At 41.9% G+C, this 17277-nt stretch overlaps 1 protein-coding gene across 3 annotated transcripts in view; it reads left to right on the plus strand.

Moving 5' to 3' along the window:
* The window catches only part of SYTL5 (synaptotagmin like 5), a 103811-nt gene that overhangs the window by 52187 nt on the left and 34347 nt on the right, over positions 1–17277 (plus strand). For all 3 annotated transcript variants that reach the window (XM_029930999.1, XM_029930998.1, XM_029931000.1), the window contains exons 5-7: positions 2358–2492; positions 13308–13449; positions 16667–16796. In XM_029930999.1, coding sequence (XP_029786859.1) covers positions 2358–2492; positions 13308–13449; positions 16667–16796 — 407 coding nt within the window. The remainder of the gene's footprint in view (positions 1–2357; positions 2493–13307; positions 13450–16666; positions 16797–17277) is intronic.

Consider the following 17277-nt stretch of genomic DNA (forward strand, 5'->3'; position numbering starts at 1 on the left):
GCCTTCTTCAGGCAAGAAAAGGCGCCCCTAGAATGCAGGCTCAAAGGACCAAAAAGCAAACTTTTGCTTCCTGGCTCTGCATTTGTTAGTCTTCATTTCTCAGGCAACAGTTGATCTTTGTGGCTTAGGTAGTAAGGGTTCTGATATCCACCAGGTCACTTTATGGTTCTTTCTAGGTAGCATTGCTTGGTTCTCTCAGCAGAAAGCAGTGTGGGGGACTGCCAGTGTCTGAGCCTTTATCTGGCTCTAGAGAAAGTCTGTTTTGGTTTTGGTTTTGGTTTGGTTTTTTAGAATCTTGAACTGTGAGTAGGAGTGAAATGTCATGTAATGTCATGTAATGTCAACACCCATGAGTAACTGTGTCTTCAATTAGCAGAGATGAGTGTGAAAGATAGCCTAGAGTGACCCTACATCCTACATATTGGTCCTGCCTACCGTGTTGAATTCATTTCTCACCCATCAGAGATCCCACAATGCCTTGTGCCTGAGTATCACTCTTACATTGCAGTCTGATGCCGCCTCCTCCCAAACACACACACACACTTAATTGCGAGTGAGCTTCCTGTGTTTTTTTTTTTCTTTTTATTTTTTTTGCTTTTGTTCTACAGCCTCCAGCATGTTGCCTGGTTCCTCAAAACCAATCAATGACTTGATTAAACATGTAACTCAGAGCCCACCAGTGCTTGTAGGAGCTGTCATTTGCAGACCCCAGCCCAGGCTTCCCTCCATCAGTTATAGAATGATGAACTTGGAGCTGGGAGACAGTACGGAACTTCCCAGCACAATGAATTGGATGCACTCTGAATTCAAAACAGCCATAGCACTGAACTAAGCCTTGCTGGAACTCAAAACTGAGCTCTGATGGTTCTGTCTTCAATGAATTTAACAGTTAGTTGCGTAGAAAAGGTACACACCGGAAAAGTTAATATGTATAGAAGAATTTTAGGAAAATGTAAAATGACAATATGAGCTACCTGAAAGCCTTTCTAAAATAAGACACGGTGTTGAATAACTATAAGAGATGTCATAAGGCGATAAATAATTAAATATTAAAAAGGGGGCTTAGATAATAAGTAAATATTAAATAAGGGGCTTAGATAATCAATGTTGGGAGGTCGCACAGGACACTGGGAAAGACATCAAATTGTGGGGACCTGAACAAGGTGGTTCTCACAGCAGCATAGGTTGACATTATATTAAGTGCTCTTCTCACCAAAAAACATAATTTTTCAGTGAGATAGAAGCTCCTGACACTTTGACAAGACACTCTTTACATATCTTTGAAACAGAGACATCTTGGCAGATTCTATTAAGATTGTCTCAATACCTTTGGAATACATTTTCCCCCTAGAAACCTGGAGTGTAAAGTAAATGAACCGGTTTTTCCCAACACTGTCACGAAAAGACTATACGTTTGGTTATTTATTAAAGTATATTTGGGAACTCCCCTGTTTTGGGCCGTCAGTAGCCTGGATCATGACTCAAATCTCAGTTCCTGGAAAGCTATTTTTGCTAAAGTTATAAGTAATTTAGTAAACTGGGAATACAGTCAGATTGCATCTCACATGAGACACCCCAGTGTTCAAACTTCGTTCCTGTAGGGAGAAATGCCATGAAAGATATAAAGATGGTTTCCACCACTTGGGCTTAGTCCTTCATTCCCCGAGAATTGATTGGGTTTTAGTAAGTGCTAGACATCACTCTTGACTCAGGGGACCTTACAGGAAGCCAGCAGGGCTGGGTCACTTTTTTTCACGGAGCTGTAGTCTACTAAATGACCACCTCAGTTTGTACCAGAGGATTGATCATTCTAGCTCCCCTCTCGGAGCAAGGTGAGTTCAAACTCCATAGTCTTTTTTCTTTTTTAAGACAGACTGTCAGGGCATGAGTCGGGGGAGGGTCAGAGAGAGAGGGAGACACAGAAACTGAAGCAGGCTCCAGGCTCTGAGCCATCAGCACAGAGCCCGATGCGTGGCTCGAACCCATGAACTGTGAGATCATGGCCTGCAAGTTCCCTAGTCTTAACTTCCCTGCATACAGGCTCAACCCAGATAATGTTTATTCCCAGGTGACAGTGGTGAGTTCCAAAGTTGATTGTCTTTTTCCTAGCAGGGACAGAGGCCTGGCGTACCAACAAGTGGTATGGCCTTGGGAGAATGTCATAACCTCCTCTACCATTAACCCTTAATGGCATAATACCGAGGTATGGGGAGCTCCCCCGAACCTCACAGCCCCAAGGTCGCTTTATTCAAGAATTATTTACTGTTAAAATATTGGAAATGGTATTTTTGAAGTGATACTTTAAAATGCTTTTTCTCTGATGTTACTTTTAAGTACATATTTTTATATAATTTCAGATTTCTTCTTAACAAGTTCAGATCAGCAACCAGGGGGGAAATCATAACTCCGAAAATGGAAAGTGGGCAGAGCTACAGCTTGGACTTAGACAGCCAAAACTTTCGGAGTTTAAAGTCCATCCCTGGTTCAGACAGGTAAGGCAAACACAGATTGGACAGTGGTATAGGCTGAATATAAGGTTGACGTATTTCCATCCAAACAATGCTTCTAGGTACCTGTAAAGTATTTCTTGTAGGAGAACTGATAACATAGTATGAAAAGCCAGGAGGGTGTTTTTAGTTGACATAGAAAGCACTTACCCATTTGGAAGTACAGCTATCAGAATCATCTCTGTTACCTGTAGGGATGGGACTTGATGTTTTGGGATGTACGGGGAGAATACGTTCTTTTCAGTGACTTCTTGATCTTCTTCTGTTGAAGCTTCTGAAAAAGAAACGTGCGAGCATTATAGATATTCCTTGCAGCTTTTAAAAAATTATTAATAATTTCATCACTTGAATTGCTCCAGCGAATTTCCATAGATTTCACCTCTTTCCAGTTCCACCTCTGTCTAACTCGTTATCAGTGGGGCCAAGTGAGAATCTTCTATGCCCAGGGTTCTCACCTTGTCAAGAAAAGCAAAAAGAAAGGATAGCCGCGAGCATAGTCTTTTCACATCAGGCTTGATTTTCTTTCTCCTGTCAAGGCATAAGTCAAGGCTTATTTTCATGATTAGTGTATTATCAAAGGCAATGACAAGGATTTTGTGTCTCCCTCTCTCTCTGCCCCTCCCCTCTCATGCTGTCTCTCTCTGTCTCTCAAAATAAATTTAAAAATTAAAAAAAATTTTAAATTAATCAGTCTTACAGTTACTCAACAAGAATAAAGGGCATGCTCTCCAATATCACAGTGCTTTTGCTATTCTTTCAGAATCTGTCAGCCTGGGTTTATTTCTTCTGTGTTTTCTACTGCTGAGTATAAATAATCATAAAGTTCTAAAGCCATATGGACATGTTTCACCAAACACTGTTGTGTTGACCTAGGGTTTTCTTGTTCTTGTTGTAAAGTGAAAAGAGGCAGACTTTATCTTTTAAATCCTAAGTGCCTGAAATGGTTTATAGAAGATCAAGATATAGTAGTCAGGGGTGCTTTGGCTTAAGCACACCAGGAATAATGTTTTCCCAGTAAGAAAGAGAATAAGGCCATTTGGGAGATCAGTAGAGCAAAATGTTCTTTTCCTAGAATGTGCATTTATCACAATGATGACTCATTAATGGACTGCCATAGTGAGATGAGTTGTATCATCCCAAAACTATTCCTTGGAAAGTTGGAGCAGGCAGTAGCTCATCTTTTCCTAACTCTCAGCACCAAAAAAATGCTAGCTCCTTTCTGTTTGCTTGAAGCTGCAGTAATTCTCCAAAGCTAAGTAGTAAAACTGGCAGACTTCCTTTCCTCCTTAGGTTTTGCAAGAAGAGTTGCGTTCTCATTGTAACTCATTTTAGAATATGGAACAGCAGAGTTCCCTAAAGACGCTGTATGGGCCCAGTCAGTCTCTCTGGTCTGGTACCTGAGTCAGCTCAGCAATGAATTCCCCTTTCTCCTGCACAGTGTGTATTTCTTCATGGTCCGTTGCTCTTTTCCTGGAGCAGCTGGACTTGGGAATTCTTGTTTAAAACTCCTATCATATCAGAGTGGAAGTGATGTTTTACCAGATGCCTGGTTAACTTTTTTTTTCAGTAGTTTGAAAGCAGGGAAAGGTATGAATGGGTAAAGCAAGGCCTAGCAGCCTCCCAGAGGAGCACAGCTCACAGCTCTTCACTTGTTGCTGGGGACCTGACAGATGATGCAAAGGAGACCTCTTTTTTTTTTTTCAAGAGAATACCCCCTCCAAAGCATGTCTAGGCCCCAGATCTTCTAAGGGCAGATCTCTGAAGGCCATGGATGCAAGCCATTAGCAGGAAAGCACTCAGAAGCTGGAGATGGGCATGGAGAGCTGGCACAAGTGATATGAGGGGACCTGGGTAGGACATGAACAATGTCCCCTAAAACACATAAAGGAAAAATGGGCCTTTGAACTTAAACTTCACTCTGTTCAGTATAAAATGGACAAAGGATGCTGTTGTGGTGCTCTATAGCATGTCTGTCACCACACTGGAGAGTATGGCGATCATATCATATTTGCCACAGTATTTTATTTACTTAGACTGTGACCATATCAGTGGGAGTAATATGAAGTCTAGAGTTGCCAAATACATCTTCAGCTAGAAACTTCTACTTATACCTCACAATCATCCCTTTTTACTGATCCTTTGCCCATCATACACACCTACCCTGATTTGGGTCCCCCCCCAACCACCACCACCAGAGCAAACCCCAAAATAAGGATTCAAGAGTAAGTAATTCATTTAGGATGTGGTCTTGGAAACCCAAGAGGAGTGAGGAAGTGAGCCAAGGAAGGGGAAAAAAGCCATAAAGAGTGTTATTTACTACTATGGGGACCCAGAGCTCAATTTCAGCGGACAACTATAGGAAACAGTGTACAACACACTTCAGAATTAACTAGTCAAGAGATTGGGAATCTGGGGTATTTATACACTAGCTCCCTGTTCATCACTGGCTGAGGACTAATTCTGGGGCACTAACTCTGAGGCACTTCTGACTTGTTCTGTACACAGGCACTCCATGCTCTTGTGATTCACAAAATGTCCTCAGACATAGAGTTATGCGTGTTCCTAGTAAACAGGATTCTGTGGGTAGAGGTGAGTGCCAAGGGAACTGGGCGGGGGGCACTGATGTCTGCTACAGCATCCCTCCCACACTGCTCTTGGACCTCTTCCAAAGGTGTGGTTTGGCAGACCACTGGTGGCCCAGCCCCTGATTTATGCTTACTTTATATACATGTGACTTTCCTTTATATAATGACAGTAATAGGAGGAGTTATGGAGACTTGGTAGTTCAGCCAGACTCTTGATCTTACACTTTCGTTGGATTACAACTGGGTTCTTGACTTGACTCATTCTTGTGGTCAAATTATTGCAAGCCCACAGACAGCTCCCTGCTATCTTACCTGTTTTTGCAGTCATTTCCCAAAGATTCACTGCCTTAACACATCCTATTTCCATGAACTGTAACACATTTCCCCCTTCCAGCATAATAAATTTTTTCACTCAGGTGTATTTCGTGATGTGTATATTCTCGGGGTAGCTAAGATACACCAAAGGCCATCTCCTTCTGCAAATCATTCAGGTGTAGAGGTATATGATTTGCTCACCTATGCATTTTGTTTATAGAAATAAATTCAATACACAGTTCTGTCAACATTATTGACCTAGTGCTGTATTCCAAATGGTAGTTAAATATGGAAGGTTTTAGACAATGATATTATTCTACCCCTTCATGAACTTCCAATCTGTCAGGGAACATTGGTGTATCCAAATAATTTCAAGATAATATTGTATCATGTTGAAAAGGTGTTCTGGGTGCTGTGGGAAAACCAGAGAGAGGCCTGTATCCTTTGAGAGGATTCAGCGAAGCTTCATGGAGATAACCTCTAAGCAATTTTAAGGGATGGAGAGGACTCCGCCAGGTGAAGAAAGATAAGAATGAAACAGAGGAAATAGAAAGTACAAAGGAAAAGGGGCGTAAAGCAATGTTGCATGTGCTGGAAAATGAGCAGTTTGGGGTTTTTAGAGTGTAAAAGTTGAAGTGTTGTATACAAGAGCTGAAATGAGGAGCTAAGTTGGACCAAGATATGTATGGCTTCGGATACACTGATGACCGTTTTCTTATAAGCAACAGAGCATCCCAGACAGAGCAAGAGTATAGCAAATGTGAGCTATTAAGTACAGAGTATGTGCCTTTTCTGTTACTGAAAGTTAAGTTCTGCTGAACACTCGCTTTCCTTGATGTCTGTAGAGGAAGGCAGTTGACTTTCTTCTTGCTCCTGACTTCTAGTTCACCCAAGGGTTTTCATGGTGGTTCGCCTCTCGCTTCCAACTGGCTCCATCCATTATGTAGAGAGAAGACAGGGTATCAGGATTCTTTTGTGACTGTAAAAGACGAAAGTATTATCACACTGGGAATTATACCTGTTCTTTTTCTTCATACCCACTCAGAATTCATCCCTCGTGGTGACTGTCTCCTCCATTTTAAAGAGAGTCTTCCTAGAGAAAACAGGTCCTTTATGCCCATCACACACTTGTTGGGATGAGCACAGGGTTTTGTATGTAAGCGATGAACCACAGGAATCTATCCCAATATCCAAGAGCACACTTTACACACTGTATGTTAGCTATTTTGACAATAAATTATATTTTTTCAAAAAAAAAGAAAATAGGTCCTTTAAGAAAACGCTAAACATTTTCAAATCCACCAAACAAATCACCTTTGTTTTAGTAAATCAAATATAAAGGTTCTTAGGGTGCCTGGGTGGCTTAGTCGGTTAAGTGTCTGATTTTGGCTCAGGTCATGACTTTACAGTTCATGAGTTTGAGCCCCATGTTGGGCTCTGTTCTGACGACTCAGAGCCTAGAGACTGCTACAGATTCTGTATCCCTCCCTCTCTCTCTCTCTCTCTCTCTCTCTCTCTCTCTCTCTCTCTCCCTCCCTCCCTCCCTCCCTCCCTCCCTCCCTCCCCCCCGCCTCTCCCCCTCCCCCAGTCACTCTCTCTTTCTCAAAAAATAAAGATTCATTGAACAAAATTTCATTGAACACCCACCACATTGTATCATCTTCATCCTTTCTCCAAGAAGGAAAAGGAAGGAAAATATGTGTAATTAAACCACAGAAAGCCAGTGACGTCCGAGGATACAGCAGCTAGAGAAGCTTCCTGATGAATTTCTACTTTTTCCTCATTTCTTTCCTTCCCTAAGTCTGCATTCCAAAGCCCCTATGATGGGTCACCTGTGCCTAAGAATAAAACACATTCATATATACACATGTGTACACACATGCACCCAGTACCTGGAATTCATTCTTTTATGATGTCAACCTCTCCAAAGGGTTTTAGTTTTATTTATATTTTTTAATTTTTTATTTTAGAGAGAGCACATGAGTAGGGGATGTGGGGAGGGAGGGAGGGAGGGAGAGAGAGAGAGAGAGAGAGAGAGAGAGAGAGAGAGAGAGAGAGAGAATGAATGAGTATGAATGAATGAATGAATGAATCTTAGGCAGGCTCCAATCCCACAACCGAATCCCACAACTGTAGCTGGAATCATGACCTTAGCTCAAATCAAAAGTCGAACACTCAACCGGCTGAGTCACCCAGGTGCTCCAAGGATTTGATTATTACATGGAGATATCCATAGCTGTGTGTCGCATGCCTTTGTGGATGGGCGGTACTCACAGAGGTGAACACGGTTTCTATAGACATACAGATAATTACTAGTTTTGGCTTTTGGGGCCACATGGTCTCTGTCTCAAGCACTCAACTCTGCTGTTAGAGCAGCTGTAGACAATAGATAAATGAATGGGCATGCGAGCATTAAAACAAATCTTTATTTATAGGCACCAAAATTTGAATTCCATGTAATTTTCACATGTCACAAAATAGTCTTCTTTTTTTTTTTTTTCAATTACTTAAAAAAATGTAAAAACCACTCTTGGCTCACAGGCTACAAAAACAGACAATGGGCCCAATTCAGTCCATGGACCATAGTTTGCCGATTCCTGGTACAGCACATTCACTCACTAACAAAAGAAGTGTCCTTCTATTTATCACAGGCTAAGTCTTGAGGAGTGCTCACTACTATTGATGTGACCACTGAGGTTAAGAAAATAGTGGTATGAGAGGGGGCAAATTACAGGTGGAGAGATAGATGAATAAATTCCAACTGATCAACAGTTTAGCCCGGTGTTTCTCAGCCTAGGCTGTATACTGGAATCATGAGCAGGGGGCGGGGGGAGTGGTCGGTCATTAAAACATATCGATCCTATGGGCCTAGATCCCATGCCCAGAGTCTGATATGATTAGCCTTGGATGTAGTCTAAGCATGGGGAGTTTTAAAAACTCTCACGCTGTGTCTGATGTGTAGCCACAGATGAGGACCACCCACCTCGCTTTGTCGTTGGCAAAGACAAAGCATTTTGGGATCTCCGAAGACTGGAAAGTTGACCTATGTTCAGCCTTTTTCTCTTTTTTTCTTATGTTTAACATCTTTCCCATTTAATGGGATCACGTCACGTTCTATTCACTCCCTTGCTTCTCTTACATATCCATTTCAGATCTGATATAATGAAAAAAAAATTAGGAAAGTGCATAAACCACAGAAAGAATACACAGTCTCTGTGTCGTGCTATGCACTAACCTCATTGTCACAGTGAGTGTTAGTGTATCTGATATTAATGCTGCCTTTGGGTTGATCTTTCTCAGGGGAGTGCTCATTTAACCATGCAGGCACAGACCCGACACGGTCAGCCCACTCTGGGAATGTTGCATCCTGGGAAATGCTTTCTGGACTACAAGTCCTGGAAGATAGTTATATAATCTACAAAGGCAACTCATTAAAGTCTCTGTCCCCTGTCCTTAGCTCCTTTATCTAAAAATTAATCTAGAAAGCAATTATCAAGATTTTGGGGGGCGCCTGGGTGGCTCAGTCAGTTAAGTGTCCAGCTTTGGCTCAGGTCATGATCTCACGGTTCGTGGGTTCAAGCCCCACATCAGGCTCTGTGCTGACCGCTACCTCAGAGCCTGGAGCCTGCTTCAGATTCTGTGTCTCCCTCTCTCTCTGACCCTCCTCTGCTCGCACTGTCTCTCTCTGTCTCTCAAAAATAAGTAAAAAACATAAAAAAAAGATTTGGGGCCATTATAGAGTTAGAGATAACAAGATGGAAGGCTTTTTAAAGTCTTTTTCATAAGCTAAAGTAAATGAGACTATTTCCTACTCTAGGCAGTGTGTCTTTCAGGTAACCTGGGATGTCCCAGCTCCCCAGGCAGTGTCATATCTCCAGTGTTTGGACCCTACTAAAACAGGAAAAATGTATCTCTCGGTTTCCCTTTAAGCAAACTTTAGCTTGAAGTTTTGTTGACACTGATTTCTGACACTTACAGTAACCTGATATCTGAATCAAAAATAGCTCTTTCATCTTTTAAGTACAGTTCACACACAGAGTCACTTTCGTTTTAGGTGTCCACCAGTGATTCGTCCACTCTATATGTTATGCTGTGCTCACGGGAGATAGAGCTACCTACCATCTGTCACCACGCAACATTATTCCAATACCATTGACTATATTCCCTGTGTCGTACCTTTTCTTCCTGTGACTTGCTCTATAACTGAAAGCCTTTCTGTCCCTCTGTCTTTCGTTCTTGTGCCAGCCTCCGACCCTCTCCCCTCTGGCAACCACCAGTTTGTTTTCTGTGTTTATAAGTCTGATTCTCCTTTTTTGTTTCTTTGTCTATTAGTTTGTTTTCTAGATTCCACATATGACTAAATCGTATCGCATTTTCCTGTGACTTAGTTCACTTGGCATTATACCCTCTAGGTCCATCCATGTTGTCGCAGATGACAAGATGTCATTCTTTTTTATGATTGAGTAATATCCCATTATGTATATATCACATCTTCTTTATCCATTCATCTATCCGTAGTCACTTGGGTTGCTTCTATATCTTGTCTATTGTAAATAATGCTGCAAGGAACTTAAGGGTGCATATATTTTTTTTTGAATTAATGTTTTTGTTTTCTTTGGGTAGATCCCAGGAGTGGAATTACTGGATCATATGGTATTTCCACTTTTAATTTATTGAGGAACCTCTACATTGCTTTCCACAGTGGCTGCACCAATTTATATTTCCACCAATAGTGCACTAGTGTTTCCTTTTCTCCACATCCTTGTCCAACTCTTATTTCTTGTCTTTTTTGAGAGAGAGAGAGAGAAAGAAAGAGTGAGAGAATGAGAGAGAGAGAACGAGTATGAGCATGATGCAGAGGAGGGGCAGAGGGAGAGGGGGAGAGAGAATCTTAGGCAGGGCTCCATGCCCAGTGGGGAGCCGGATGTGGGGCCCGCTATGGGCTTGATCTCATGACAGGTTGTGACCTGAGCCAAAATCAAGAGTTAGATGCTTAACCGACTGGGCTGCCCAGGTGCCCCTTTGTTGTCTTTTTGATTCTAGCCATTCTGACTGTTGTGAGGTTAGATCTTGTTGTGGTTTTGAAATGCATTTCCCTGATGATTAGTGATGGTGAGTATCTTCATGTGTCTGCCATATGTGTGCCTTCTTTGGGAAGATACCTAGTCAGGTCCTGTGCCCCCCCCAGAAATACCTCTTTCTTAATTGAACTTTAAACTTCTTGAATTTAGATTTCCTTTATCCTCTTCCTAATTACGTGGCAATGATTTATGTATTTTATGTCACATTTTATATAACATCTAAAAGAGTTGGCACCAAACTATTTATGATATTCTGCCTCTTCAGACTAAATCTTTCTTAGTCTAACCAACTGAAACAGCCAACTGAGAGGAAAATATTTTTGAGAAGCTCACAGTAAATGTCAGGGACAAATGTGAAATTATATGTCATTTTTGATACAATGCTTCTGGCAACAATTTCCAGGAGCTGACTTATAAGAATGTTTTTCTTATTACAGGCCAGCCTCTTGAATGTCATCAGCACAATTAATCAATTCCTTCCAGAGCTTCTACATAAGTAGGACTTTTGGTTCTAGCAAAAGCTCATCTATGATGGGGATTTTTTCTAAACCACGTGGCTCATGGAGAACCTTCAGGACAGGCACAAGCAGATATATCTACATGAGTCCCTTTGGATCCTAACTTCTTGGCTCACTTCTTGCAAGATTCATGTCTAGCCTTTTTTTTTTTTTAAGGAGATTTTACCTAAAATAGTAGGGAGAGAAATTTCTGTGGTTCCGCCACAGCGTTCCTGGGTAGGTCTCGAAGACCTTTCTAAGTGGGACTTCTGAAAGATGAGCAAAGTCACTTGGATGGTTAACTGTTGTGAAGGGTAGAAGTGTAACTCCTGGGCTTGGAGGGCTCAGGAAATTCTCCGAGGACCTTAAAATTTCAAAGTATATCAATTTATTTCATCACAAAACTTGACTCTCTCGTCAAAATCAAGACACAGTCCTAGACCGCTCCTGAGTAGTCTATAACTCATTCAGCATGCTGTCTCTAGAGGAAGAAGCCAGAGACTGTTTCTATGTGGTATCAAAGGAATGCTATGCAGACAACTTGTAGTTCTTTCCATCAGATTCTAAGAAACTAACTCCCAGCTCTCTGACCCTTGAATTGTTTTCTGCTTGATAGCAGCCTGGTTCTATCAATTTGATCTTGGTGAATGATGAATAAGCAGTTGGAGAAACTAGAATGAGTGCAGGCTTTGGGTAGGCAGGCAGTTTTCCTGACTTTATTATGTGTGAACTGTACGACAGTGTGGTAGTGGTGGTGGGGGTGTGTGTTGCACGTCTACACACACCTATGCCTACATACATGGAATCGTTGTCTAACCTCTTTAGGATTCAGTTTTCCCATCTTTAAAATAAGGATGTTTTTGTTTTGATTTTTTTTTTTTGGTTGTTGTTTTGTTTTTTGTTTTACTGGGACGTTGGGACATGGAAAGTGTCAAATACCTAGAAAATACTCAGTAAATATAGCTTCTCCTTGCGTAATTTTTGAGGGGGTTGGTAGCCAGGCGTATAAATCAGGGTGCATTTGATTTGATTTTGGTGGTTTCTCTGGTGCACAGCCTTGACAGTGTAGTGGTCATTGCCGATTCTTTCTTCTGCCATATTTGTCTTCCAGTAATGTCACACGCATAGTCAGACATTCTTTAAAAAAACACAACAGCTTTTCTCTATTCCTTTGCATATCTTTTCTCATTGGCTCAAATGTAAGTTCTAATCACTGTTAACTATCGCTTCCAGGCTTGAACAGTAATATGTTTGTTATTACAGATGCACTTATGACTTACTAAAGAGTAAATCAAATAGTGGGATTCACAGAGGCTTATATTTTATCACTTAGTGTATTTTGTGTTCACCGAGGATAAAGAATAAAAAAGAACAAACACTTCTCTTAAAATCTAACTTGCCAAAACTTAGAGTTACTTATGAGACTCCGTGTAATATGAAAATTGTGATCACCTCAAAGGCAGGAACTATTTTTTATTAATCATTATTGAATGGAATTGAATCAGTTTTAGCAAACAGAATGAGTCAAGCCCACTTACCAAATGTCATTATTTTCATGCCACATTTATTAAATGTGTACCATGAGTCAGACACTGAAACAACATAGGGAAATAAAATGTAATTTCCACTCTTTGGTTAAATATGTACTGAGCGTCTCCTTTGCACCAAGGTATTTATGAAGGTGTTAGAGATAACGTGGCAAATACGTCATGAACTCTGTCCCCAAGGAGCTCAGGATGAAAGAGGCAACATGGCCCATGTATGTGGATCACTTGGAGGCCAGATAAGACGTCCTGGAGTGAAGTGCTACATAGTTTGGCAAAGACTGTAAATCAACAAGAAGGGAGCAGAGCAGAGGTCGACAAGGCTTGTAGATGACAGCAACGGCCTGATAAGGGAGGCTCCCCTTCATCTGGGCCTCGAAGGATGGGGAAGATTTACATAAGTGGCGAGTGGCAAATAGAGCATGGCAGGTGGAGAGAACATGAGCAAAAGGCTCAGAGGTAGAAGCTGGAGTGGGTGCCATGAGTGCGGCGATTTGAGAGAAGAGCAGAGAACCTGCACAGGTGGGAGGATGCTGGTGAGCAGTAGGAAATAGAGCTGGAACAATCGGGTGAAGGTCAATTACAGAAACCCTGGAGTCAGACACACAGGCTTGAACCTAGTGCGTCTTTGAGGAAGAGAATGACCAGTTCCAGTGCAGCTGCAGTGTGCTTTGGGGGGTTACATGTCCTCATCATTTTCTTGGAAGCCTTTCCATGATTCTGTCTTTGCTTGCTGGTCTGCTTCCTACTTAAAGTCAGAATATTCTTTCTCATTTAGGGGAAGTTCTGGTTCATCAGACCTTTATGACCAGGAAGCTGGCCCAGCAACTCCGAAGAGCAGCCGGAGCAGTGGTGTGACCCCAGTCACGCAGAGGTCACCAGCTCCAAGCACACGCAGCGCGACCTCGGTCAGCAGTAGAGTAAGTCCACAAATGTGAAAGTACACCCAGCTTCTGAGACTTGACCTCACTGCCGCTGCCTGGTTGGGTCTGAGTTCTCGGGATCTTGAAGCATGTTGTTTATGCTGTTTAATTGTAGAAACTTCATTATCAGGACTGAATTTCCTGCACCCTTACCTCTGGGTGTGAAGCCAAAAATGTGAAGGAAAGGGAAGGAGCAGGTTCAAAGGTGGTATTTGTATGGTGGGGGCTTAAATGGCTATGCGGCTTTAACAAAATATAATGTTTAGAAGTCTCCTATTTTGATCTTGTTATTCATCAAGATATTCATAAGTTGACTGCACTAAAACCTTGCCACATTGATTTAAATCAGGAAAAGCAGAATCTTGAAATATTTAAGTAGTTTTCCTTTATATACATCTGTTAAAATTAGGGTTCAACACACCATAATGACTTAAATTGCATTATACATAGGATATGGGGGTCCTGGGTGGCTCAGTCCATTGAGCCTCTAACTTCCACCCAGGTCATGGTTCGAGAGTTCCAGTCGGGCATTGTGCCCTCTGCTGTCGGCACAGAGCCCACCTCAGATCCTCTGTCCCCATTTCTCCCTGCCCCTCCCCTGCTCACACACACTCTCAAAAGTAAACAGACGTGTATGTGTATACATACATATATATGTATATATACAGACGTTCTTTTGAATGAATGAGCACCTAGATTTTTTTGTTAAAGAAGGAAACTCCATACATATAGCTGATATATGTATTTAAGGGATCTTGGTCCTGGTCAAGCAAGACTTGAAGTGAAAGAACTTGTCATACAGGGGTCTGGAGCAAGGTGTCCCTCCGGGCCGGGACAGCACTGATATTTGGCAGGTACACGTACAGGGAAGGCTGTTCCAGTTACTTACAGCCAGACTCCCCCTTGGATGGTCAATGCACTGGTCAACCAGCATCTAAAATATTTTTAAAGCCCCTAGAGACACAGCCAGTGTGAAGACTCTGAAGTGGGAACGTGCCTGGTATGTTTCGGGCAGAACACGAAGGCCAGTATGGCTGTTGCGAGTGAACAAAGGGAGGAGGAGTAGGAAGTGAGCTCAGAGAGGTGATAGGGACTGACCCCTGTATGCACTTTGACATTTAGTTGGAATAAACTGGGGACAGTTGGAGAGTTTTGAGCAGAAAAGTGACATGATGTGGCTTTTTTTTTGTTATTTTTTATTAGGTTTTTTTTTTTTTAACTCCAGTATAGTTAACACCAGAATTGTATTAGTTTCAGGTGGACAGTATAGTGATTCAACACTTCCATACATGACCTGGTGCTCATCATGACGAGTGTGCTCCTTAATCCAAAATATGTACCAGAGTTAGACAGCTCAACACCCCGAAAGATAATCCAATTAAAAAGTAGGCAGAAGATGCGGCTTCTCTTCATACAGGACCTGGAGGCTGTGATGAGAAGCAGCCATAGGGGAACAAGTAGAGAAGCCAGGAGACCAGTTAGGATGCCATTGTCTTACTGCAGGCGAGACACCAGGCCTTGAAACCAGGAGACAGAAGTCAAGGTTGTGAGTCCTGTGCACTGTTGGTGGGACTGCAAACCGGTGCAGCCACTGTAGAAAGCAGTATGCAGGTTTCTCAAAAAAAAAGCAACAATTGAAGTACCCTATGACCCGGCAGTTGAGCTACGGGGTGTTTACTCAAAGAAAAGGAAAACGCTACTTCAGAAAGATACGCGCACCCTTATGGCTGTTGCAGCATCACTTACAACAGCCAAGATACAGAAGCAGCCCTGGTGTCCCCTGTAGGTGAACGGATAAAGAAGATGTGGTACATATATACTGTAGACTGCTGTTCACATAAAAAAGGATGAGTTCATGCCACTTGTGACCACACGGGTGGACTTAGATGGGATCATGCTGAGGGAAGTCAGAGAAATAAAAATACCATATAATTTCACTTAAATGTGGAATCTAAAAATCAAAATAAATGAGCAAACCAAGACAAAACCAGAAACAGATTCATAGAGAGAGAGAGCAGACTGGTGGTTGCTGAGGAGAGGGAAGGAGGGGAAGGGTGTAATAGGTGAAGGGGATTAAGAGGTACAAACTTCTCTTTATAAAATAAACAAGTCATGGAGGCGAAAAGTGGAGGCTGGGGAATATAGTCAATAATATTGTAATAACATTGGATGGCGACAGATGGTGACTACAGTTATCATAGTGAGCGTCACGCACAGAATTATTGAATCACTATGTCATCTACCTGGAGCTAACATTATATGACGATACTTCAATAAAAATTGTTATTATCTAAATACTGAATATAAAAACTAAATATTTATTTAAAATAGCAACTCTTCCTATAATGCAACTTCATAAATCATGAACTTAAAAAAAAAAAAAAAGCAGAGTCTGTGAACAGCCAGATTCCAGAAATATTTTTAAGGAAAAGCCAAAAGGCATTCAGACAGACCGAATAAACATAGAAGATTTATTTAAATACTTATACTCTGAATTGTACTTGCTGATAAGGTAAAAGGCAGGTTTAACTTTTATAAATATTTATACTACGCTCAGCAAGCAGTACTGTTCAATAGCCAGAAAAGTGTGTATATAGTTGACGATTACCCGTATTTCGCTGGCCACCTAACAAGGAATGATACTCAAAATATTTAGTAACTGATATGGCGGAGGCGCTGAGCTCTCAGAAGAGACCCTCACGCAAGGCGGGGGCAGTATCCTGGGGACCCTTCTGTGCCATGTGTTAACCTGGATCGTGGGTCACGGTCTTCTGGTAAATGGAGGTGGAGGATGTAAGGGGTCACTGAGGAAAGAGAGTGGGGACAAACATAGGAGAAAACAGAAGACTAAGCCTGTGTATTTCTCTGAGGATGTGAAGCTAGCCAGATTCTTCCATAGAGTTCATTTAAGATCGGGGTTATCCCTGCATCACCTTTCTTGCCAACCATACATTAGAACACTCGCAGGTTTGTGAATGTAAAATTACTTTGAACACCTTTGGTCCTAAATCACAAACGGATTTGATAGAGTAATTATTGATAGTACGCTTTAGGGTTATCTGGAGTCCTGATGAGGGCTTCCCCCATAGGTTAACTAGCCCCTCCTAAGGAGTAATACAACGTAAATGTGGTTATACTGACGTATATTCATATGATTTTAAAGTAAATTACAATCATTATAATGTTCTTTTTTTCATTTTTACTTGGTGAGAAGGAACATGGTTTTGAAAATTCCATGGATTTGGCTGCCCTTGAAAACACATCTCAGGACCTCCCAAAGAGTCATCGCAGAAACACTTCTGGTACCCCTTCCATTGCGGTGTCTGAGGTCTCCCTCTCCTCAGGTGGGCGTTCACAGCACGACTACTCTTTTTCAAGTTTATTTATTTATTTTGAGAGAGTGAGAGAGAGCGAGAGCGAGTGCACACGTGAACACAGGGGAGAAGCAGAGAGAGGAGCGAGAGAATCCCAAGCAGACTCTGTGCGGTCCGTGCAGAGCCTGACAGAACTCCAGCTCGGGAACCGTGAGATCATGACCTGAGCCAAAATCACGAGTTGGAAGCTTAAGCAATGGAGCTGCCCAGGCATCCTTGACTAAGTCATTTGGCATTGACTGTCTTGTCTGTCTTGTGTGTGTATTTCATGCTTTAGGAAATAATAGTCTGTTCCTTGACCCATGATGGTGGGTCTCTTCCAGGAGAACAGCTTAAATGTGGGCCCAGGTGATGCCTTGAGCCTCTTGCTTTCGTGCAAAACCCATTTGTCATCACTGCCAAGTTTCATAGCTATACCAAACATCAGTATAGGAGGGTAGGAAATATAATT

This window comes from Suricata suricatta, chromosome X, assembly GCF_006229205.1.
Source record: "Suricata suricatta isolate VVHF042 chromosome X, meerkat_22Aug2017_6uvM2_HiC, whole genome shotgun sequence".
Lineage (NCBI taxonomy): Eukaryota > Metazoa > Chordata > Mammalia > Carnivora > Herpestidae > Suricata > Suricata suricatta.